This window comes from Phalacrocorax carbo, chromosome 3 (assembly GCF_963921805.1).
Source record: "Phalacrocorax carbo chromosome 3, bPhaCar2.1, whole genome shotgun sequence".
NCBI classification, from domain to species: Eukaryota; Metazoa; Chordata; class Aves; order Suliformes; family Phalacrocoracidae; genus Phalacrocorax; species Phalacrocorax carbo.
In genome coordinates, this window is record NC_087515.1 from 129,528,311 (window position 1) to 129,553,619 (window position 25,309).

General features: G+C 49.5%; 1 protein-coding gene across 3 annotated transcripts; it reads right to left on the minus strand.

The window, feature by feature from the left end:
* PPM1G (protein phosphatase, Mg2+/Mn2+ dependent 1G) lies at positions 1-25,007 on the minus strand. Of its 3 annotated transcripts, none has more exons than XM_064448487.1 (10): positions 24,668-25,007; positions 19,359-19,428; positions 8,633-8,718; positions 6,651-6,783; positions 4,761-5,230; positions 4,190-4,327; positions 3,168-3,402; positions 1,589-1,718; positions 1,168-1,270; positions 1-732 (listed from the first exon to the last, which is right to left on the minus strand). In XM_064448487.1, the coding sequence occupies exons 1-10, from the start codon at positions 24,785-24,787 to the stop codon at positions 529-531; spliced, it is 1,689 nt and encodes a 562-aa protein (XP_064304557.1). In that variant the 5' UTR covers positions 24,788-25,007; the 3' UTR covers positions 1-528. The 3 variants fall into 3 exon arrangements, with proteins under 3 accessions (XP_064304557.1, XP_064304559.1, XP_064304558.1); XM_064448489.1 differs by lacking the exon at positions 24,668-25,007 and adding an exon at positions 19,913-20,044; XM_064448488.1 differs by lacking the exon at positions 24,668-25,007 and adding an exon at positions 19,593-19,843.
* Positions 25,008-25,309: the final 302 nt, after the last annotated feature.

The following is a 25,309-nucleotide window of genomic DNA, read 5'->3' on the forward strand; positions in this document are numbered from 1 at the left end:
TATGTTTTCTGCGCTTTTAGTTTGAAAAAAGTATTGATTGAAAGTGTACAACAGAACAAGGTGTGGCAGCACCACCACAGCCGGATTGTTTCACAAATAAAAACATAAAGGGCCTTAAATAATTGGGTGCAGATTAAAAAAACCTCAACAGTGAAAAAGTTCTTCCCTCTGAACAGAAATTCACAGGCACAGAAATGGCAACAACCACATGGAGACAATGGGGGGGACATCCTTCTAACCACAGGGCTCCGTGCTCACAGGCTGCCAGCTGCAGCGGGCTCCCGCACTGCGGCTGGTGGCTGCTCCTGCGCGCAGCTCTGCCCTCGGCTCCCTCTTTGGAATGGTTACAGATGAAGAGTGCGACATGCCCTTGCTAACCAGACCCGCCCCCCACCCCCCAACCAGGACACGGACAAACAAGGCCTCTGCTAAGGCTAAAAAAAGGACAAGACTTTGGAGTCTTGAGTTCAGCATGTTTAAGAAACGAGAGTCTGGTGAGTGCACAGCAAAGTCCTTGTGCGAGGCCTGCTATTCCAGCTTGGCCTTCTTGTTGTCGTCGCCACCATTCTCTTCTGCTGGTGCTGCCAGTGCTGCCACGTCCTCCAGTTTCCGCTTCCCACTTTCAGCAGGTGGGTGTGTATTACGGGGTTTGAAACTGATAATGATGCAGGTCATGTTGTCACAGCCGGTGCCGTCCCCTGAGGTGTCTGGAGCCAAACACTGATCCAGCAGCTGAGGAGGGACAGGGCAGGTTAGCAGAGAGCACAGACACAGCACTTGAATAACCTGAGACACTGCGCCCGCTGTAGCAGCTGCAGCAGCTTAGGGGCTGCCAGGCCACAACACTGTGGGCTGGGCTCAAATGCTGTTCGCAGCCAGACAAGGGACAGAACAGCTTCAGCAGCCCTGGTTTTCTGAAAGTGGACAGAAACTCCTTCGGGTTGACAGCAACCTAGAGGTCAGAAGCACTGGTCAGTGTGCCAAAGGAACTGGGTCCCAGTTCAGAGCCGTCTCTGCTCCCGTTCAGACAGGGTTGCAGCCCATGTGCTGCCAGATACCCCAAGTGCTGAACAAACCAGTCTGATGGAGAGGGAGGGTAGAGCCAGGCACCGAGCTGGGATGCAGAAACACTGTGTGCTGAAGGGATGGCGAAGCTCTGAACCTTACCTCTTCTACAATGGACGAGAGCGGCCTCAGGACTCCATTCTCATCCTTTTGGGTGATCTTGGACTGGATGAAATCCACCACTTCCTGGCTGCTCATCACATTCCTGCAGAGAGTGGAGAGGTCAGAAGGGCACGTGAAGGGAGCAGTCATGCCATAACTGTCCCGAGAGAGCCTCACTGTGGCAGGGAGCTGATGGGAACAAGGCTGTGTACCGTTGGGAACAGGAAGGTTCAGAGCTCAGCACACTGTGACATCCCTCCAGCTGAGAACAGGTCCTCAGGGGCCCAACTTAACTCACTGAGGTCATGGGGAAAAAAAGGCTGATTAGCACCCAGGGCCCTTGGGCATTCCTGAAGCCCAGCTCCAGAGAAAGGCCAGAGTAGTGATGCCCAAGAGGCACGACTGCTCTCTCACTACTCACCAGATTCCATCACAGGCAATGACCATGAAGTCATGGTCATCATTTATTGTCAGCACTTTGATGTCAGGCAAGGCAGAGATCATCTGCTCTTCTGGAGGCAAATTCTTGTTCCGCTTGTAGAAGTGATCACCTGTAGTGGAGAGGATCAGTTTTTGCTGTGCTTGGGCCCTGGCAATGCTGCCTACCCCCAAATAGTGAGAAACACTGCCCTGCCGAAGGGCACCGCCCGCAGAACCAGAGCCAGTGCTCCCACAACCACAGCAGATCAGGCTGTGGGTGCATCAGACAGAAATCTGCCACATGTCTGTGGCATCAGCTTTGGTGAGCCCAGCAAATGGGAAAGAGGTGCCTTCAGCATCTCTTCACCCCAAACCAAGTGCCACTTCCCCAATTCCTGGGGTAACATCAGCCCAACAGCACATGGCATCTGACACCAGCAGCTGAGATCCTGCAGCAGTGCTCATGAGATGAGCTATCCCATGTTTTGGAGCTGGATTTGCAGCTCACCCCCAGCACTAGCTTGGCTTTGCTGTGATAACACTAGGTGATAATGTTCCAGAAGCTCAAGATGTCCTGGGCCAGATATCTCAGTGCAGTGCTCACATCACACTGCTGGCTTCAGGTCTTGCCAAACCCTCAGCAGCCAAAGTTTGCATAAGAAAACTGATTTTCAGCTCCAACTAGGGGGCTTATGGGGAATTACATCCTAGAAAGGGACCTCTAGGGCTTCCACAAAATAGTAGGTGGAAATGCCAGTGTCTCCCTAGATAAGCAGACTCCTAGTTTGTGTCCTAAATGTGTTATCTCTTTACCTTAGAATAATAATTGCAATGGTTTTAGTTTTTCTGTACAAGTACTCTCCACTCACAGCTGTAGCTGCTGACATTTCCTTCCGTTCTCTGTATGTTTCCTAGTATATTCTCAGTGATACTCACTACCCTTAATGGCTCTCAGCATCTCATCTGCTCAGACAGTAGCCATTGACTGGGCCAAGACCTTGTTTGGCTGCTTACAGACATGCCCAGTCTTCTAAGCCATTGATTATTCCAACACTGCTCATAAGAGACCAAAAGATGAGTACAAACAGCAGCCAGGTGCTGCCTGAAGCACTGCAGCAAGGGGGATGGAGCTGGTGCAGTTAAAAGGCAAGGCTGGCTCAGAAACAAATGAGCTCAAACTGGTATAAAGTTAGGTCCCCTGGAAGCAACATACCAAGGTCCTTCAACAGCCTCCTAATAGGAAAAATCCCGTTCAAAAGTCAGTCTGTTTCTGAGACAGTTTATATGAGGTAGTTTCTGACAATGCAGCTGTTGTCACAACAGCCCTGGAGGCTTCACACTGTCCTGTGTTGGAGCCTGGTAGGTGCTAAGTGTTGCTTTCCACCGGTATCTGCCAGTTTGATGGCCATTTTCTCTAACTGGACTGAAATCTCACCACATCAAATATTGGAGAGGTTCTACTCATCATCCAGTTAAAAGTTTTCCTTCAACTTAGTGGCTGGCAAGTGCTGGAAGCATGGATGTCCTGAGCACAGCACTCTGAGGCCAGGCATGCCAGCATTCACCCCCGTCTTGCTCACCAATTGCCCTGGAGAGGTTGAGACCGCCATTCACTCTCCCATCCATGGTCACTTTGCCGCCAGCGTTCTTTATCCTGGCCAGCTCCACCTCATCCTCCGGCTTGTGGTCATAGGACATGTCGACAGCTTTGCCACCTTCTGACACCACGCAGCGAGAGTCGCCAGCATTAGCCACGATCAGCTGCTTGCCCCGGATAAGTGCCACAACAGCAGTTGTCCCACTGTCAGAGCCAGGCTGCAAGAAGAAGGGTTTTGCTGAGACTCCTTTCTCTTGCTCCGTATCAGGTCAATAAGGGAACCAGCACTAGCCACCACAGACCCAGCAGCGTCCCGGACCCTGAGGTGCTGCATCTCACCCCTTCTTCCCATAAGCACACACAGAACAATGGAGAAAAGCCCAAGGGACGTGCGAAACACAGCAGGAGCGTGTTCATTGAGAGGCAGGGTCAAGCCATACCTCCCTCCAGCCTCACAAAGCACCAGTGGTTCAGGATTCTCCAGTGTTCACCATGTCCTGCTATACCCTCAGCTATAATGTCACTGATTCCAACCCCAGTCCAGCTCAGGCAGAAGCCTCATTGCAAGCCAGGACATCTCTCCAAACAGAGAAGGTTGGCACCTTGGAAGCTGTAGTCCCCTTTTCCTGACATCCTGGGCCACTGACAGCACTGCCATGGGCTGAGGAGCCACAGCCTCGGCCTGGCAAAGAGCAATGCTCTGCCCAGCAGAGCAGCCCTGCTACTGTCCTGTGCTCTCCTTCCACTCCAACCCCCACAGCAGTTTCTAAGCACAGCAAACCCAGCACTGGGGTCAGCTTCTTCTGATCTGAACCTGCTGCCCAGATCCATGCCCCATCCCTCAGCCTTTTGCATAAAGTCAGGCTGTCAGCAGCTGTGTTCACCCTCAGGAGAACAAAAGGGGCATTTAATCCTCATCTGAATGGAAATATCTCCTTGCTGAGTTCCCTGCCAAGTGCCCTTGGCTCCACACTACACTGCAGAACACAAGAACAGGGTGTGCACCTCCTCTTTCCCCTCCATGCCTGGTAACAACATTTCCTCCTCTTCATCCTCATCCTCCTCTGCTTCTTCAGTGTCATCTTCATCATCTTCATTCTCTGCCTCTTCACTACTGTAGCCATCCTCATCTTCACTGCATTCCTACAAGAAACAAGAGATACTACCAGGAGTCACACAGGACATTCGCAGTGACCTCCCCAGACAGCTGGTCTCTCCATCCTGGGGACAGATAAGTTCACCCCAGAAGGCTGAGATGACCTGGTACATTTTCCCCACACCTGATATCTACAATCAGAGCAGCTAGTTTCAGCTACCACGGTGAATGGAGGGATGGGTGCATGCAGCAAGACCAAGGGCTATCCGTTATGGCCACTGCACAGATGAGGGTATGTTTCCTTCAGGGTTATCTAAACAAACCCCGACACTCCCGTGAGATGGTCTCAAAGTATCAGCCTAGAAAACCTACTCCTAGGACACACCTAGGATGAGCCAGAGGCTCATAGCTCGAGTACCACAGTAAGCAAATGCATTCTGCCCAGCCAGAAGGCCACTCTGTCCCAGTGCTGTTTCCTACCTCACTGTCTTCCTCCTCTTCCTCAACCTCATCTGACTCATCCTCACTGTCCTCAAAAAATTTGGATTTGGTTGTGCGCTGGGGCTTTCCTGTAGAGGAGCAGGAGGGCCCGGCCTCCCCAGTAGAAGAGGTGACGGCCTCGTCACCTTTGCCTAGTTCAGGCTTCTGCAGAGCAGGGCTGTTGCCTCCAGCGCTGGCTTTGTCTGAGGTGGAGGAAATACCCGTGATTTCTTCATCTGGCTTCCCATTCTTCCTTTCCTTGTGGTCGGTAAGCTCCCCTGGGTCAGCCTCTCCATTCATACTTGACTCCCCATCATGCTGCTTGCCTGTCCCCTCTGCAGCGTTCTCCCCAGGTGGAGTTAAAGACTTGTTTTTGAGGTTCTTGGTGCAGTTTTGTCCATAACGTGTGAGAAGCTCCTCTATGGTCATTGTGGCTTCTTCATGCAGAAGAGCAGCTTCCTCATTATCCACTAAAAATGGAAAGGGGAGGGGGGTAAGGACAAAGAGGTCAGAAAGCAGGATACATCGCCACAGCAGCAGCTGTGCAGCCACGCTGGGCTCGCCAGTGAGCTGCCCTGACTGGCGGCTGCTATTGCAGACAGGTTTCACCAACACTCAACAGGCTGATCACTAGCAGGCACAGACAAAGGCAGCCAGGCCCGCACCATCCCACAGCTTCCAGACACTGCAGATGAAAAATATGCAAATGGCAGGGGAATGGCTTCTAACCTCAGCTGATGCATGCAGCCTGCAAGTTAGCCTAGCACCTCCGCCCTCTGATGCTGTCTGCCTGACCTGCAGGCAGCTTAGTGTGTTTGAATTAGCTGTAAGGCCGGGGGTAAAAAGCCTCATACTTCATGAATGCAGGCTCATCTGAAGCTGCAGGGGAAGCAGATAGACCACTTCCACGTGCAGGTTTGTTCATTAATACTGCAACTGAGAATAAGAAGTTTTTGTTACAGCAGTTGCTCCATGGGCCGTAAGCACCACAGGAATTCCAACCAGCGCTAATGTAGACACTTACAGATGATAGAACAGCTTCAGGCAGTGAATGCAGTATCTCCCGAGTGGGGCACTGGACAGAAAACAGGATGACTTTCCCTAAACTAACAGCCAATGACCACCGTTTCCCTATTGACATCGCCTTAGTTGCTATCATTTTCTTTGCTAGTTAATCCCAAAAGAAAAAGAAATGACCATATCCCAAACACTCTTGAAAGTATAGGACAAAAAACAACAAAACCCAACCAAACAAAACGCCACTTTGTCCCTGTCAGCTGGAGAGCGAGGGCCAACAAATTCACCTTGAACACCTTGTTGGTCTGAAAATGCTGAAGGTACCGCTTTACACCTGCTTCAAGGCTAGTCACAAGGTACTCAGCTGAGCGCTGCACAGGATTCTACCCTGGGATTCACCTTCCAGTTGGCTCCATGGTCTGGTAACTATTTGCTGGTGGAAAAAGCATGCTTGCTTCTTTGTGGGAAAAAGAACCACTGAAGAGACCAGAATCTACTTCAATCCTATCTGCAGCTGGTGTCTGCCACCAGCCTGGGGGAGCTAAGCACTGGACATCCCATGTTTCACTTCACAGCTTCCCAGCTCAGAGGTTTCTGACGCATCCTAGAACTCTGCACCCCATGGAGGAAGCCCTGTGGAAACCTGTGACAGACTGGTTTGTTATTCATAGGATTAAGCTACCAAATGAATCCAAATTCCCCTAGCACCAGCCCAAAGCAATAGACAGTGCTGAGGGGTGGCAGTTCAACCCCAGCTGAAATTTAACTGAGACATTTGGACAGAAAACCTTCTGCTAAAGGAGACCTGGCCCAACTGCTCTCAGTCCCTGGCCTGGAGCTACAGCCTTATCCATTCAGTGTCATCTGACTTACCATCATCTTCATCAGCAACTTTCTCCTTCTCATCTTCATCATTTTGGGGTCGTCCAGCCATATGAGAGAGCTCTTTAATCACCTCCTCAGTGGTGAGCTTGGCATCTATGGCTAAGAAAGCATCCTCCAGGGCCTACGTATGAACACACACGAGAGCGTGCACAGTTTCATCTTCCTTACGGGATGCCTGTGTGTCACACAGTGCAACCTTGCAGAACTCACACCATACAGAATCACAGAACGGCTGAGACTGGCAGGAACCTCTGAGGTCCATCTGATCCAACCCCCTGCTCCAGCAAGGACACCCAGAGCCTGTTGCCCAGGACCATGTCCACACACCTTCTGAATAGCTCCAGGGATGGAGACTCCATCACCTCCCTGGGTAACCTGTGCCACACTCATGCTGAAACGTGTTTCCTAATGCTCAGAGGGACCCTCCCGTGGCCCGGTTTGTGCCCGTGGCCTCTGGTGCTGGCACTGGGCACCACTGGGAGAGCCTGGCTCTGTCCCCTTGACACGGGTTCGATCCCCCTGAGCCCTCCCTGCACCAGGCTGAGCAGCCCCAGCTCCCTCAGCCTCTCCCCACAGCCCAGATGCTCCAGTCCCTCCCCATCGTGGTGGCCCCTCGCTGGGCTCTCCCCAGCCTGTCCATGTCCCTCCTGTACTGGGGAGCCCAGGGGTGGCCTCACCAGCGCTGAGCAGAGGGGAAGGTCCCCTCCCTCCACCTGCTGGGAGCTCTCCTCGTGCAGCCCCGGGCGCCATTCGCCGCCTTTGCAGCAAGGGCACGTTGGTGGCTCATGGTCAACTTGGTGTCCACCAGGACCCCCGGGGCCTCTTCTGCTGAGCTGCTTTCCAACTGGGCGGCCCCCAGCATGTACTGGTGCTACGGGGTTGTTCCTCCCCAGGGGCAGGACTTTGCACTTCCCCTTGCGGAGCTTCATGGGGTTCCTGTCAGCCCCTTTCTCTAGCCTGTCCAGACCCTTCTGCACTACAGAGCAGCACGACCCTCTGGCGTACAGCTGCTCCCCCAGCTTGTGTCATCTGCAGACTCGCTGAGGGTACACTCTGCCCCACCCTCCAGATCATGGATGAAGATGTTAAACAAGACTGAACCCCGTACTAAACCCCAAGGTACCCTGGTCAGTACTGGCCTTGTGCCCCTGATCAGCACCCTCTGGGCCTGGCCATGCAGCCCGTTTTCCAAGCACCTCTCTGCTCATCCAGCCCACACTTCAACAGCTTCTCTAGGAGGATCTTAGGGGACACTGAGGCACCAGCCCTGCTGAAGCCCACAGGAGGCCTGGGGACAGGACAGCATTCCAAGCCACTGTGGGGAACGGCTCGGCACGCAGGCTCCTCTACTCAGCAGACAGGCTTAGCGTGGTCAGGGAGCACAACCAGCCTGGGATCAGCAAAGCACAATACTTGGGTGTTTCAGCCCACAGCAAGAGCTGCAGTCTGATTCAACTTTGCTTTGTAGGCCGTCCTCAGTCTAGATGTAAATGGAAGTTCTGGAGGGACTGCCTTGCCCTCACCCACAATGCTACAGATCCCAGCACCAACCCACAGAACACCCAATGTCACATCAGGGATTAGTACTATGAGGAAGACTTACAACAGAGGGATCACTTGCTGGAAACAAGACATGAACTAACCTTCTACCTTTGACAAGAGCTACCCCTGCCCCACAATAAAAAGCCAAACTACCAAAACATGCCCCCCCGAAACCAAAAAACCCACAAACACACACCAAAACAGCTCAAAAAACCAGCCCAAGCCTTTGACTGGAACAAGAAGGCAAAAAAGAAAGCTGGAAAATAGAATATTTATCTTTGAAAATACAAGGGAAGGGAAATTAAAATGGAAGACATGGCAGACAGATCTTGGAGGGACGGGGCCTTGCACATCAATAATAGGTATCTAAACAAGGGCTTTCCTCTGCATTGGTGCTTACTTGTTTCAGGGCAGAGCTAGATTCTTACCTTTTGCAGTTTGCCTTCCTTATAGGCCTTCTGGTCTTTGATTATCTCAGGAAGATACTTGGCACAGTACAGGGCAACTTCTTCTCCTGAAAGAGAGCAGAAATCATTTAAAGAGGCTGGTCCTCCCAGAAGCAAAACATACTCTTGATCAACTGAATTCCTGAGGCAAATCTTGGGACACCAACCAGAACTAACCCAGACACAGAAAAGTCATGCAGCACCAGACTGCTGAGCATCCCTCTCTCACCGCCCAGCAGGATGCACCCCCAGAACAGCAGGATTTGCGGATGACCTCTGGCAAATCTCAATGCATCCTTAGCCATCAGGTTTGGCCAATGCTATAAGCTTCCTGAAACGGAGCTTAGGCCTATTTCGGCACTTCGGCCAACTGTTTAGGCCCATCCTTCCTAGGAAGGTCTATTTTCACATGTAAGCACAGGTATAAACAACAAGCAGGGAAAAAGGGAAGCTTTTGGTCAAGGTAATCTCCTCCTCAGTGCATTACCAACACCTGATGAGCAGCCCAAGAACTGCTCTATATTCTATATATTCTGTGTGTTCCAGACCAATGAAAATACAGTGCCACAGCCTGGAGATAAGCCTTTCAGGAAGATGGGGGTCCCAATCGACAGAGCAGTCACCTTGGTACAGGAAGGTGTGCACCGCCTGTGTGAATGGCGGCCAGAACACCAGGCTGCTGGGAGCACAGAGGGTAACCTGCATCGGCAGTCAGCAGCACAAACCAAGCACCCACTCCTGGGGCAGCTGAACGGCTTTTAAAAGCTGGAAACACTCCAGCAGCTCAGTAATTAATACTGTCAAGTATGCAACAGAGCACAGGAGACATTGTGATCATGAAGGTGCAATTAAGAGAGGAAGAAGATGAAATTGTGAGGGACTGTGAATTTCTGGAGTTCATCTCAGCAACGGGGACCGGAAAGAATAGTGTGACTTGCAAGAGATCAATCTAGTAATTTAGGGGTTTATAGGAGAGACAAAGAATGATGATGGGCATAGGAACCTGGCTCACAGGTCGTAAGAAAGAAAGATTAGAGCTAGAAATAGCAAAAACCCCTAAATGACAGCTGCAGAAGGGTGGCAGAGCGGGGAGCAGGGCAGACCACAGGCAGGTGGAGAGGTCCAGCAGCACGCTTAAGGCTGTGCTGGATGAGCCATTCTCAGAGTTGAGACTCTCCGCACACCGCCGGCTTTCCTACAGCTATAGGTAAAGCCAAGAGAACCATGCGTGCTCCTTCCTCCGGGGTACAGAAGGAAGGTTTTTACGGCAGAGCTGTAACAGCCACTCAACTCTTGATCTCCCTGCTAGCACGTCCCAGCTTCCCTGCCATTCCTCCAGCCAAACTGGGGCTGTGCAGGCAGCTAGGCACAAAGAGAAGTAATGGACAGAAAAGCTCTGTGAAGGAAAGGGGAGCAAGGGAATAGAGGGGAAAACACGAGAAGGGTGGGAAGTAGCTAGCCATCAGCTGAGCAAAGGGAGAGGCAGAGGGAACGTAGCGGGAAGCGAAAAGGTGGTGACGTTTGAAAGAAAGAAACGGCAGACAAGGGACTTTTCAAATGTGCTTGCAGAGAGGGATCAAGTGGCCATTGACAAAGAACAGAAACCTTGTGTCGTGGTTCAGCCCCAGTCAGCAACTAAGCGCCCGGCAGCTGCTCGCTCACTGCCCCCAGCCAGCGGGGTGGGGGAGAGGATCGGAAGGGCAAAGGCAAGAAAACTTGTGGGTTGAGACAAGAACAGTTTAATAATTAAAATAGTAATAATGGTAATAATGATTATGATAATAATGATAATATAATAAAAAGGAAAATAACAATAGAGAGAAACAAAGCCCAAAAAAGAGAGAAAAAACAGCCAAACAAAAACCAACCAACCAACAGCAATGCAACCACTCACCACCACCCACCGACCAACACTGCCCCTCCCCCAGCTGGGATTGCTGCCTCCCCCCCCCGGCCAGCCCCTCCCAGGTAACACACTGGGCATGACGTGACATGATATGGAATATCCCTTCGGCCAGTGTGAATCCGCTCTCTTGGCTGTGCCCCCTCCCCTCCCGGCTGCTTGTGCCCCCGGCAGAGCATGGGAGGCTGGAAAAGTCCTTGACTCGTGTGAGCCCTACCCAGCAACAAGCAAAACATCGGTGTGTTATCAACATTGTTTTCATACTAAGTCCAAAGCACAGCACTGGGCCAGCTGCAGTGAAGAAAATCAACTCTATCCCAGCTAAAAGCACGACACCTTGCAAAACAGTTGCTGTCAAAATAGCGCTGCAAAAATTTCAATGCTGTGGCTTTAGACAACAAAGAGACTGAGCTCTATTCTGACTGTACTCTCAAAAATGCAGAGTGGGAAGAAAAAAAAAAAAGGGAAGAATCACAGAAAAATAAGAGAGAATTACTTCTTATCCCTTATTTCTCTAAGAGAGAAATAGAAGTGACCCTAGCATTTTAATGAGAACCTAAAATTGAATACCAAGGTTACCTGAGCATCACAGAAAAATGGCAGGAAAAAAAAAAGACTGGCCAGCCCTTACAGGATCCCAAATGAAGAGGACTGACAATTAATGTCCATTGACATGGGCTTATGGAAGCACATGTTGACTTGGATTGGCAAGATCTGCTCTTAAAAATACTATGATTTTGCCTGATAAATCTATCACATCTACATGCTTAGGTTTAGGTAAGGTATATAACTTGCACGTACGTATATATCTTACATATATAAGCTTACATATAAGACAGCACACGCTGAATAAAGAACTGCCAGCTACCAGCCATGAGATGAAACTGAACAAAGAATCACAGGGGAAGTTGTGTTTATATGCAGTATTGAAGGACTGGCTCCAGATGATACTGTAACATTTTTATAAAAGAGCCAAAATAAAAATTTCTATGAGAAAATTATAGACAGATGAAGTGGAGAATGACGACAGTGACACTTGATGAACTGGGGGAGCGAGTAGGGGCTGCTCAGAGCGCTACCGCCACCAAGTAAGACGTGTGCACAGTCTTGGACCATGGCAGAAAACCGCCCAGCAGATCCGAACACGACGTGAGACGGTCCTGGAACACGCCACGTGCATTGTTTTATTTAGGCTGCTTGTACTTAGGGCATAAATTAGCAGGCCATAGAACAGTAGCCCTGAAGCACGTGCAGAGAACACCGACAACTGCTACGTCCTCACTCGTACAACAGGGACTGGGCAGACCAGCCTGGCCCAAAGGTGGCCGGGGGGGTTTGCTGCGGGGACACAGGGCTCTGCCATGGGCAGAGCTCTTCCAGGTGAGTTCCAGGTCTTGGCTGGCACCTTGGTTGAGACCTAGACGTGTCGGTGAAGCACTCCCACTTAAAGGCTTGGCCAGCAAGGCAGTGCACTGAGCATGCCTCAACAATCCAAGAAGGAAAACTAGGAAAACTGCAAGAATATCTCATCCTAAATCAGGAACTACGGGACAGGGAACAGGCCCAGGGGGCTGCTGACACGGCTGCCAGTCATCGCAGGAGGCAGCTGCAAGCTCCTTCAGTTTCTCTTCTGACCTGCAATCATTCCTGCATGCCCAATCTGGACCAGCATAAAGGCGCTGACATGTCTTCCTCATCTCATTTTGACACTCTGCAGGGCATTGATCTGCATCATCCGCAGCGTGTGACAGAGACACAGGTCGGCCCTCTGCACGCGAGCCATGCCTGCCCTGCAGCTCTTCAGAGGCTTCGCTGATGAGCGTACACAAATGCTAAACAGGAACGGGGCGGGTAAGAGCCTGCATCACTTTTACCAGGTGACTGTTCTGGCAGAGGAGCACTGGCCACAGCTAACTGCTGAGATCAGAAAGAGAGAAGAAAGTGACCAGAGGGCACCCCCTTCCCTGCCTAGTGGGGTCTGCAGATGAGGTGCAGCTCTGTGCAATCTGTGCTACTGGAAGCAGCTGGCAGATCTAATAATACCAGCGTGGACACCTGATCACACAGCAGATGGAAAGGATGACTGGATGTTGCAATCTTTCTGCCACAGCTAGGGACACGGGATTTTCTTCACAGCAACAAGTAGCTTGATCTGAGAAAGCCACTGACAGCTTTGCAGCCTTGGCCCCAGTATGTCTCCTGTAAGCAGGCAGGGCATGGGGCTGGAGCACAGGCTGCAGGAAGATGCTTTCCAGGAGCCTGGCAGCGCTGCGCAAAGTAATGCAACAGAGAAAGATCTTGCTCTGTCACCACAGAAGCAGCCCCAGTATGAAAACCTTTGGCAGTTAAACAAGCCATTTCTCTGGAACAGGGATGCTGAGGTTAAATAGCGATCTGGGAACGTCTGATGTGCCCGACCGTGGCTACGCAAAGACAAATTGCTCTAAGAGAATTTGTAGGTGCCACAGAAGAAAAGACATCTTTGCTGCTTCCTGTGCAGCTCCAGCACGGATGTCACAAAAGATGCTTCTGCTGCAGACTGATGAGGCTTTGCACGGGACCCTTTTGCCAGTCTCCTAGGCTTATCTCTTCATCGGCTGCAGCTCACCCTCAAACCAGGCCACCCTCTGCGATCAGAGCTGGTCATGGCAGTACCCCGTCTCCCTTGCACAGAGGATGCAAAGATGCTCCCTTACAGTGTTTTAACCAAAAAACCTAGACAAACAAGATTCTTCTTTGGAGTCCCCCAACTGCAGAAGATGATCCATCAAAATGAGTCCTCAGATCTGATAGGCGTGTGTCCCTTTGGTGCACAGGAGGCAGCTATCGGCTCGGCACATAGACCTTGGGTCTAGCTGCTTACAGCAGCCCCAGTGAGATCTAATGGGTTTTATAAGGTGAGTCAGTAACTCAAAGCACATTGCTGCCACAGGGGCCAGAGAAACCAAACTGGCTCAAGGAATTAATTTTCTGCATGCAGACAGATGTACTAAAATGTTCCATCTCAGCACTTCTGGACCTGTTGCAGCAAGAAACCCACCAGGTGTTTCTTACTGACAAAGCCTTTGTGAGAGTGCAGTAGGTCAGCTCTACCTCACCCCAGGTCCCGGAGCGAGCCCGCACTGAGCGGCTCTGCGTACGTGGGGCAAGTGTGGCGAGGGAGCCTTTCTGCAGTTTAGCCTGGGTGCAACCAGCACAATTATCTTGTGGACGTTAATGGCTCCTTTCAGTTCATTATGTTACATGCTCCTGGATTTGGTTAGACTTACACCAAAATCAGCCGTCCACCCACCACATTTTATCAAGGTCTTATCTTCGTGAAATATCAAGCACCCTCCCACTGAGGGTGGGGATGAGGGCATCAGCAGCAGGGCTGAAGAGCCAGCTAATTACAAAAGCTGATTGAGGCACCTCAGTCCTGCTCAGTGCTCTTCACCAAGGTCCTTCCCTGCCAGCTCCACTAGGTACCAAAGGACTCGGCGCCACGATACTGCTAGTCTGTGGCACGGAGTGAGGGAGGAGAACAACTTTCAGAGACACACCAGTTGCAACCGAGTAACAGTGATTTCCGGGACTGACCACAAAGTTCTCAGGGCAAGAGACTTCCCCGCTCCTTTTACAGCCACTTGCTGCTTTTCTCCCGCGGTGCCTCACGTACTACAGCGCAGTCTCAAAATTACAGTTTCCCTCACTTCTGCAGTTACTGTGTTATACACACAAATTTATGCTCTTATTACGGCTGTATAGAGAAGCAACACACAATCCGCAGGATGAAATATTCCCCAAACCACTCATGCTCACCTGGGCATCAGAAGTGACTAAAAGCCTCAAAGTATCTGTCAGCAATGAAGTAAGCGCTCAGGGCTGTATAGTTTCCTAAGCAGACCTACAGCAAAGGGTCCTGGCTGCCCTCACCTGCAGCAAGCATTTGAGACAACACTTCCCGAAATGGTAAAAGTTGGGAAGTGCTCTTTGAAGAACAAACCTGACCTGCAGAGCAGTAAAACGGGATGAATTTTTCAAAGATGCAAGCACCCAGAAAACAATCAATTTTGTTCAAGCAAGAGAAGGATGAGTGCATGAGTACAATATAGCACAGCACGGTAAGCGTGAGGAACTGCCACAGAGGCTCTTCCCCTCACCAAGGTGGGCAAGAACACAGGGCTGTCTCCCCAGGGGGAGGAATGAAATCTGTTGCTTGGACCTTCCAGACAAGGCTCTACCCACTTAAAGCTACATATTAAACTGCAATAGGAGTCCTGGCGCTAGCAGTTTTAGGAGAGCAGGGAAAAGAAAACCTCACCAAATACAATTTCTGCTTCTTCACACTTCCCTGAGAAGTGGGACAGAGGAGAAGCAGAGGTAGAAAAGCAGGCCCTGGTATCCATGGGTGTGGAGTGCCTTCAGCTGTCAGGGACTTCAAAAGCTTCAGGGGCTGAACACCTAGAGAATACAATTACTCACACATAACCATTGCTGGTTATGTATTATGAATCCAGGACCACATCTTCCACATCTCCAGTGTGAAACTCACTGTAAAACCCTCAAAAGTCTCCGTGAATAATTTTATTAATATTTTCTAGAACCTCATCCAGCTAAGTAATGCAAAGCCTCAGCTGCATTTCCTACTTCATGCAACACAGATGCAGTAGTACGGAGGTCTTCAGGAGGCTAGAGTAAAATATATAGCGTGTAGCACTGAATTCAGTGAAAGAGTAAATATCTGGGGGATTCTCCAAAGTCCAAAGTGCATACTTTTGTGTTCCTACAAAACTATAAAAAGAGACTGCTTTTGCCTGCAAAAGAGCATGTGGAGTTTTCAGGATGTCTGAAAGGTGAAAGCATAGATGGGGAAGTTCAGGCCTCAGAGCACATTTTTGCACAGCTAGATGCCACTGGCAAAACCCACACCCAATTCAGTTTTAAAAGCAGGAGTCTCATTCAGATGAAATATGGAACAAAGTCAATTTATCTTGGCATTTCAGGCAAGGCTGGCTCCAGAGTACCTAGGACCCAGCTGGAATCTCACTGCAGCATGATTTCTCTATCTCCAGGAGCACAGGCTTGAATATGACATGCAAAGACAAGAATGGGCAGTGGCCTCAGGGCAGAAATCCAGGCAAGAAAAAGGCCTCCACAGATACAGGTTCCTAGATCAAACCTTTTTCAGTGCATGTACATGCACAAACCCATCCTATCTCGTCTTCACAAGGCTGAAAGTAGATCCCACTCCAAGATCTGGTCTGTATTTAGACACATACACACCATTTTAATATAAAATAGAGAAAGCTTAAAGTCAAATAACAAACTAGCTAACAACTAATATCACAGAATCCCTGTGGACTGGAATACTATGCCAAAACAGGAAAAGGAAAAAAATAACTCCCACCCTGAAGACAATGACAGGGAGGCAGAATGCTAAGGCAGATCAGAAGGCAAGATGACCAAGAACACGGCAAGAGATATCCATCGCTCTGCATACAAACTAGAAAATAATAATAATTAAAAAAAAAACAACCACAACAAACAACAAAAAACCCCAACAGGGCTTGCTGTATTAAAATTAAACACCCTGGTAGGAGCAAAAAGAAAACATCACTGTGATAATGTTGACCTCTGAAATGGGGGAGCTACTTGTAAATGAAGACACTTTAAATTAAAAGGAAATTACAAGAAGCATCTAAAAGGATAAAGCACATGTAGATAGCAAGAGAGACTGACGAGAAGCACCATACTGGAGGTGCAGAGTCCCCATATATGATTCTTCAAGATTTGGGAGCAGGGAGGCCAGGGCAAGTAAAAAGGCACTGGGGAAGGCAAAAACCCAGCAGCATCTTTCATAAACCAGAAGTCTTGTCCACAGCGGGAAAACACAAAAGAAAAAATGATGAGTGAAATGGGAGGCTAAATATGAAGGAAAAAAAACCAAACCAAAAAACTCAAAACCAAACCAAGCCCCAGCCTTTTCCAAGGAACACAGTAACTAAAACTTTTTCCCAGACTTCCTGGAGCGGGAAGCTTTCTGGAGAGTTTAAGGCTGAGAGATTAGCAAGGTATAAAAGAAAAGCTAAATTAATTCTTTGCACAGGCAGCTAATAAAGCTTAGAGAGGCTCCCACCCTAAAACCTTCTTTTACGTGGGACAGACCAGAGGAATTATTTAAAACTAAAGAACTAACACATCAGTAAAATCATACAAAAGTAGGGATGGGGAAAAGTTGATTTTCAGAGTCAGGTTCAACTATATCTGTATCCTTCCTGATAAGGTTTGTCTAGGAGGAGCTGTAGAGATTCAACCACTGGGAATATAAAACACAAGTTAGGAAACCATGCCAGCGCTTTGCCACTCTGATTAATGCTTTTCCCTAATGTCTACCTTGAATCTTTCCTATTATATTAAAAAAAAAAGCAAATACATTACTTCATGTTCTACACTACTGGGAATGTCATCAGTGTCAAAAGTCTTTCTAAAAACCCAACACACAAAATAGACCTTCCTGTTAGCTGAGAAACAAGCACGTTGATCTTTTGATATCATTCTTGACCAGTTTTTGCTAGCTGCTACTCATCTTCATATCTGCTAGATGCTTACAAATGGTTTCTGAATTCCTGCAAGAAATAACATTCTAAGATGAAGTTCAGGAGGAAAATAATTTCAAGCATTCAATATAAATGCTTCAGACTGAGAACATACCTTTTGAAGAACTAGTCAGCTACCTACTCCAGCTGACCTTTTTAATAATGACAATTGCAAAAAAGGTCTTATTTACAAATTGGCAGAATTAGATAACTCAGTTCTAAAGGAAAACGAGAAATCATGAACTGTGGTATGTAACCTTCCACTTGAATCTGCTCCGTTATCAGAGAAACAAAATGCATACAAATCATTAAAAAAAAAGCCTGAGAGAGTGGTGGACACTGGATTCACAACAGTGCAGACCAGCGTGTCTGGTATGTGAATGCAGCAAACAGCAGAAATTGCAATAAAGAGAATCAGCACATCCATGGATATGTATGGTAGAATGGGCAGGGGTTAAATATACAGCAGAGAATATCACAAACTGGTCAGTTTTTTTTGAAGAGTCAATGAGCAGGAGGAAATAGGTAGTTCAGTTGATCTACCCCCTACAGATTTGCAAAAAGCTTTCAAATAAATCATTAAATGTTTTACATATTAAGCTGCCATGGGAAAAGTAGTAAGGTTTGATAGACAGTTTTCAAAATGGAGGATGGCTACTGGAAGCGTTCCTTAAAGACTTAAGTTGTTCAACAACTACATAAATAATCTGAAAAAGAGGCAATGGATCCTTCAGAATGATCAAAACTAAAATAACTTGCCAAATTTTACAGCAGGATCTTGTGCTTTTCTGTGATATCGCCAGACGAAATTCCTCACTGACAAAAACAAGAACACGAAAAAAAGAGAAGACAACCAACCTCCACATGCACATTGGATAGACTCAAAGCCATCTATTACCACTTGGGACAGATCTGGAAGAAACTGGGGACAGAGTTCTAAAAATGTCAGTTTACAGTTAATTTGTATCAAAACAGCTAACATGTTAGGAAAGGAATGGAGAACAAAACAGAAAACACTTATGTTGCAATAAATGGTGTATCTGTAACTTGAAAGCTATAGGCAGTTCTAATCAGCCTAACTAAAGCATGTTGCAGAGCTAGACTATGTCAAAAAAAAGGGACAAACACAATCAGAGCTGTGGTACAAGACACTCTCTGGAATCCGTGGCTGTATCCAACAACAGCAGCTTGCTAAGCTCCATGGCCCAGGCATTCCATCACCTATGCTAAAAATTACTAGAATGATCCATGGTGCGATTTTGGCGTAAGTTAGTTATCACTCAATTTCTGGACACAGTTCAGGACCTAGTAGGAACCAGGGACCAACAGTCAGTTTGGATGCAGCTGCGCTACGTTAAATGCTAAGACAGTTTAATAGCACCAGCGTGGCTGGACTGTGCCAACTGACCTCAGGGCCAGAAAGTGGGTGCTGCTGTTATTTAATGATACAGATTCAGCCGTATGACCAGAGACAAGTCTAGGACTCTTCCGACTGGAAGAAAGGACATTGAGCGCAAAATTGTGAAAAGCGCTAACGGAGCGATTATTCGCTGATTTCTCGTAAGTGTTGGGGATATTGCAGTGAAATTGGCAGGCAGCAGGTTTAGACTGAAGTCTTCTTTCAAATAATGAAGTTCTATACAAAACACCCTACGAAAATCATCACCAAACATAAACCTGGTTTAAAATGCAATTAGACAAATTCACGAAGAGTTGGCTCATCAGGAAGACTCGAGTGTGTCCATAAGACGGAATGATTGCAACCTCTAGCTCAGGGAGCCCTTAAGTGGGGAATGGAAGCTGGGAAGGTGTATCAGGGAGTGGATCTGCCCGTTCTGTTTTTTCACTCTTTCCTTGGGCAACCAGTACGGGCAACCACCAGAAAACATTGACTAGAGTCAGACCTTTTGTCCAATCTCATGTAGTTTTTCTTACCTCCACTCTTCTGTGACTATCCTGTCTAGCTTATTCACCGAGAAAATAGCCACTATTAAAAGGTTTACAAGATGGAATGAAAACCTCATTTCAATCTCATATCAACCCATGACCTTCCACCTAGAAAACATAAAAAACTTTCAGAACCTTAGTCAATGATATCTATCAGAGAAAATGCTTCCCAAGAAGCAGCAAGATTTCTAAGGATAGATAGATGCTTGCCCCAGAAGCCACTGAGCAGCCTAGAAGAGCCACACCGAAGGACTCTGGAGAGAACAGTGGACGCAGTTACCTCCGTGTCCATCGTAGACTGAGAACATGGCTGTTTCACTGTCCAGCTCCGGTATGCAGTTGTGCGCATCCTGAAAGAGAGAGCAAAAGTCAGGAGTGACATGGATTGCACTAGACCCCTGCAGGGGCGCAGGAGAAGGGAGCAGGGAGGCTACGAGCACTGGCACAGGGATTGTCAAATCTGGAGGGAGAGCAAGAACAGTAAGCAAGCCTCCACACATTCTCAGAAGCTTACCTGGTGAGCACTGATCTTCAAAAATGGGGCACTGATCTTTAACATTACGGTGCTCTCTGTGCTAGAGCAGTAACACAGCCTTGTCACCGTGAGATTGTACTGAAAACCCCTTCAGATCCTCAGTACAACTCAGACATGGCCAGGCTCAAGCCAGAACCACATCCCTCTGCTGACGGTACTCGTAATGCCTACATTACTGCAGTAGCTCACAGTCCTTAAAGGACATGAGGCAGCAAGCTGTGCTCTGTTGCACAAACTGATACCTAGGCTGAGGGCTGTCTAGCTGAGCGTAACTACAGAAATACGAGTTACACTGGTACCGATACGCTGGCAACTTCTCCCGCACAAACGCAGCGGGCTCAGGGGCACCCACGGAGCTTGGCCATTCCCACAGACACTCTCTTCCCCAGTTCTTGCCAAACACGAGCCACGCAAACCGAAAAGCCACTCTGATGCGCTGACAAAGCCAGAAGGTCAAATACAGAGCCTCCTGACCTCATGCCTTCAACTAACCGTAGCTTTGCCTTTGTTTGTCTGGGTGAATACAGTCAGACACGGCAACAGCTGGCTACGGGAACAGCCCAATGAAAGGCAGCCTTGCAGGACACAGGATTACCACATCCAGTGAGAACAAACAACTGGGCTGGAAAACCTTCTCTTGGGGCAAAGGCTCCTTCCTGCTCTTCTTGCCACGTTGGATGCTCCAGGAAGGCACTGCTGGCCTCAGGCACAGCCACCTGACAAACAAGGCAAAGAACCCGGCTTCTCTCAAGTGCCTTTTAAGCAGCGAAGCAGAGGACAAGCAACCAGTCAACTAACAGTGCAAAAACCAAAGTACAAACCCAGGTATCACTTCCTAAGGCGAGGCCTACATCTTGGTTCTGGCAACTGTCAGAAACCCTGAGAATCTCCAGGGGCTAACCAGAGGGAAGGTGTGTCCCAGAGGCGTTTTGGTCTTAAATATCAAACTGCATCCAGCCCTTCCCTGTGCATGCTCCCAAACTACAAAGATCAACAACATACAAGCCATATACACTGCGCAACCTTTCTCCCCACAAGGTCTCACAAGAACAGCTGACTCTGAAGAAGGCACCACCCAGATTTTACAGCCAGGTGCCTGACCTTTCTCACCCTATGGGTAAGCAAACCGAACTTGGCTGTTCCAATGCAAAGGAACAGACAACTGAGGCATGGACTGAATCTTTCTCTTAAACCCTCCCCCTGCCCAACTGATCTCCTAACGTTCCTTAAAGTTCAAGCCCTAACCTACCAACTTACAGCCTGACCACACCCCACATGCTTTTGTTCAAGAACCACCATGTGATATTTTAAACAATGTGATCTAGTCTCTTTGCTGTGGTTCATCACTTTAAAGTTAAATGTGCTACAGTTGCCTCAAACCACTGTGCTTACTCCAAGCAGCTGGCTCAAAGATTCGCATGCGTCCATACTGCCAGCCATATCCTGAAATTTCTATACACACACATAGAGCTACTGCACAGCCAAGCAACAGTTGAGCTCTTCTTTTTTATTGTTGGAGTCCTTGGATAAGAGCCCTTCTCCCTCTGTAGTCCCACAATCTTATCAGAAGAGAACTCCATTCCCCTACAATTTCTATCAAGTGCTAAGGAAGACAGCAAAAGACAGGTTCTGGGTTTATGCAACACTTAGTGCAATGAAACTCCTGAAACCGTGATGAAAATAGTGTCTGAACAGGCAAATTACAATTTCAGTTCAAAATGAAAAAAATTACTCTGAATGGTAATGTAGGAAATTTAACCAGAGACTATCACTGGAGACAGTGAATGAAAATAAGAATAAGCAAAGAACCACCATTTTTATGCTCACTGCTCAGAGCATTTACAGAAGCTAGTGAGACAGCAAAACCACAACAAAGTGCCTGGGATAAAGCTCAGGTGACTAAACAGCAGTTTAATTAGAGCAAGTAACGCAAACGCTGCTGGGGAGGAAACTCAATATCGGCAGCAAAACCAGTGCCTATTCCATCTGCAGGGCACTCACCACAGCTTGTCCTGACCCCGGACCAAGGCACTGCAGCCAAGAAGGGCAGACAAGCAAGGCCCATACCTGAGTTGGTAGGAGACAGTTCAGCTCCCGTGCCGCGCACAGGACTTGCTCTACACTGCTCTGAGCACGAGTTCTCGTGTCTCCGCACCAGTCCGTGGCATTTGCAACACTAAGAGGAGCTCAGAGTGCATCTGGCTGACCACTAAGACCAACCCTGAGCTGCCAGCACAAGAGGCTGTCAGTTACATGTCTCCGTTCCTGCTTCCAGGCCTGGTAAGCTGCCTGCAGCGATTGTCCTTCAAGTAACCGTGATCTCATGCTCTTCAGACGAAGCAAGAGCTCACAAAGCCTGGGTGCCAGCTTTCTGCTACCTAGCCTTTCCCTCAAGGATGGCACGATTCCAGGCCTCCCTCAGCTACCTCAGTGGTTACTATTGCAGTACTGAAAAACAGTACGTTTGAAACATCAATCATCAAATTCAGCTGAAATTAGCAAAAAAAAGGTCAAAACAGAGTTAATTTGACAAATCTCCATATTTTGAACAAAATTCCTACTTTTTTTGAAGGAAGGACTTTTTTTCTGAGCCGAGGAGTGAAATGAACCTGCACACAGGGGTTGTTGGTGTCTCATTGTGGAAATACGGTCAGAACAGCAAAATGCTCAGAGAGGCCCCATCCAACTACCTCCAAAGTGCCTCCTGCACCTTTCATCATATCCCAGAGCACTCCTGTCTGTACCATAAAGCTGCCTTCAGTTTCTTCTCTTTCCTTATTTGCCCATAGTACCTAACACTGTTTTTTTGTATCCTTATCCTTTGTGTCCCTCATCTGCCCAAAACGTTTCCTTATTCACAAAGCAACCTCTCTACATTAAGAATGGATTTTTATTAGTGTTGCTTCAGACCCTTGCATACCTACCTCACTTGGGGGCTCCTAAAACCTAAGTTAAAGGCAACAGACAACTCCTTTACATAAATTTCTGCTACCTAAAAATGCCTGCGTCCTACCACTTGTACACACTCTGACTGGGTTCGCTAGCATAACACATAACTAAAACCTTAAGCGTAAGCATTTGCTCAGACCTTTCTCCAAGCCTTACAGAAGAGCAAAAGTACAATTAAACATGATGAAAAGGGAAAAACACAAGACGAGACACAGAGAAGAACACATAGCACCAGAATGCCGGAAAACACAACAGACCTGTCAAATTCTGCTCAGCTGTACATGAAACAATACATGTCTCTCTTCCATCAGAGACTCAGAAGCAATTTGCAGCAGGTTCAACCTGTAACGTAAGGATTCCTGCCGTCTTCTCATTTCTTGTGATAACACAGCTAAACCATGTCTACACCAATGCCCTCAGTATTGCTTCTGCCAACAAGGAGATAAGCAATAGACATTGGCTAGTGCAGAAAACACAGCTGCAAGCTCTGGGCCTCATCCAATTTCTGTAAAGGTCAACAGCAGTAAGAACAGACTTCAAAAAAGTGACATTACGAGCCAATGTCCCACCTGTGGGAGGGCTGCTTTAGCCCACCAGCATTATAAATAGGGGCAACTCTCTGCTCTCCCTCATCCAAGCCTGTCTCCTTAAAACACTTTCAGCCTCTGCGCACCAAGGATGCCAAAATGCTGCCTGCGTTCAGCCTCTTAGACATGAGCTAATCGCCTTGCAGAGATTACACTGCACATCACCTCAGTGTTCCAGGAATGTCTCTGTGCCACCATTTCACCCCTCCAGAGGTCACCAGGATGCACCAGCCTGCACACTATCAGTCACAGTCAGCTGAGCACACACATACTCTGAGTGCATCTTAAAGAGCACAAGCACCAATTCTCCTGCCTCTTCTACCCTGGAAACTAGAGCCCACGGTTTCACAAAGCTCTGATGCACACAGAAAAGAGGAAACACCCAGTCGCTGTTTTGTCACCAGTAAGACTGTTGTAACACTTTACCAGTAGTAAAGTATCCGATAGCGTGGCTCATGAAACCATATTTGCAAAGAATCAATCCGTGACAGTCTGAGTGGGATATCCTCTCCAAACCAGCCAAACGGCTACAATCAAGAAGGCAGCATTACCATGTTCAGCGGAATGTGCCCTGGGGGGTTGGCTGCAGGGACCAGTATTAATTCTTATCTAATTTAGCTTGGTTGCTGGCTGCCTAGAAGGGAAAATAAACCAGCAGATTAATGGTACTCACAGAGGGTGTTAAATTCAAAGAACGAGTAACTGCTGGCAAGGCAGAGAAGTAGTCCCACCAGGTGGACACTGCCCTTATACATGCAGGTTTACAAAGTAGTTCCAACAGACTCCCACCGGGAGGAACGTGGGCAAACAGCTGGCTCCTGCAGCCAGGTACTTATCTTGCGATAATTCATTTGCCCCACAACAAGCCTAGCTGATAGGATGGTAAAGCCAGGACTGGCTACAGGTGACTGAGAGCAGCAATGAAAATTCCTCCAACAAGTTTGCCTAGAAAAAAAAAATAAAAACAGGGAGAGAGAGGATAGAGAGACACTGACACTTCATTTCTGCCTGGGAAGAAAAGCAGGGATTTTGCCTGAGAATTTTTCGTATGCTTTGACTTGCTGCTTCATCCCAACCACTAAGCCGTCCCTTCTATCACTTTTTAACACAAGCCTCTCATTCCCTACAGAGATTTTCAGGCTGTACGTGGCAGGAGAGCCCCCAGTGAGAAACCGCGCGGTGCCCCCACGAAGCGGTGTGGCTCTCCGGCAGGTCGCCGCGGGAGCCGGGACAAGCGGCAGCCCACGGGCATTCCGGCAAGGCCACAGCAGCACCGGCCGAGGCCGCCCCTGCCCGCTCCGACGGGGCGGGCATCGCGGCCTCAGCGCCTGGCGCCCGCGGGAGGGACCGCCCGCCCACCCCCCTCCGGTGGGCGCCGGCAGGGCCGTCGCGCCGCCCGCCCGACGGCGCAGGACACCGAGAAAGGACCACGGGAGAAGGAAGCCTCCCCGCCAGGCTCGCAGCTGGAGCCGCGGTGCCGGGTGCTCCGCGGCAGCCCGGCGCCCACGCCCCGCTCACCTCCATGGAGACGCGCCAGCCCTGCATGGCGCTGAAGCCGAAGTGGAGCGGGCGCGGCCCGAGCCCGGCCCCGTCCCCCGAGCTCTTCACCGTGTTGGGCTGCGACAGGTAGGCGCCCATGGCGCCGCGGCGGCCTCCGCCGGCGGACCGGCCCCCGGCGCGGCGGCCCTGCGCGGAGGGACGGCGGCAGCACGTGCGGCGGCAGCCGGGCCGCGCGCGACCGGACCGTACCGGGCGGCACCGGGGAGCGCGGGCAGCGAGACGGCTAGGGCGGCGGAACCACCCACCAGCGAGCCGCCGAGCGGAAGTCGCGCGGCCGGAAGCGGGCTATAGAGGCGCCACGGGGGACGGCGCTCAGCCCGCGCGGCCGCGGCCCGGAAGCGCCTACCATAGAGACGAGCGACGGCTAGCGCGGCACAGGGGCCGGGAGCGCGCTCCGCTCGGCGGCCTCAGGCCCGCGGGGCTCGGCCGCCGCTCCCGCCGCCAGCCTGTCAGCGGTGCGCGGGCCCCGCCCGGGCCTGCCCGCCTCTGGCTGTGAGCTGCTCTGCAGCTCCCTCCCGCCGGTGCCGCGGCCTCCGCCGGGGCCGGGCCCCGGCCGCACTCCGTAGGCTGTGGCAGCCCTTGGGAGGCCAGCTCGCCCTG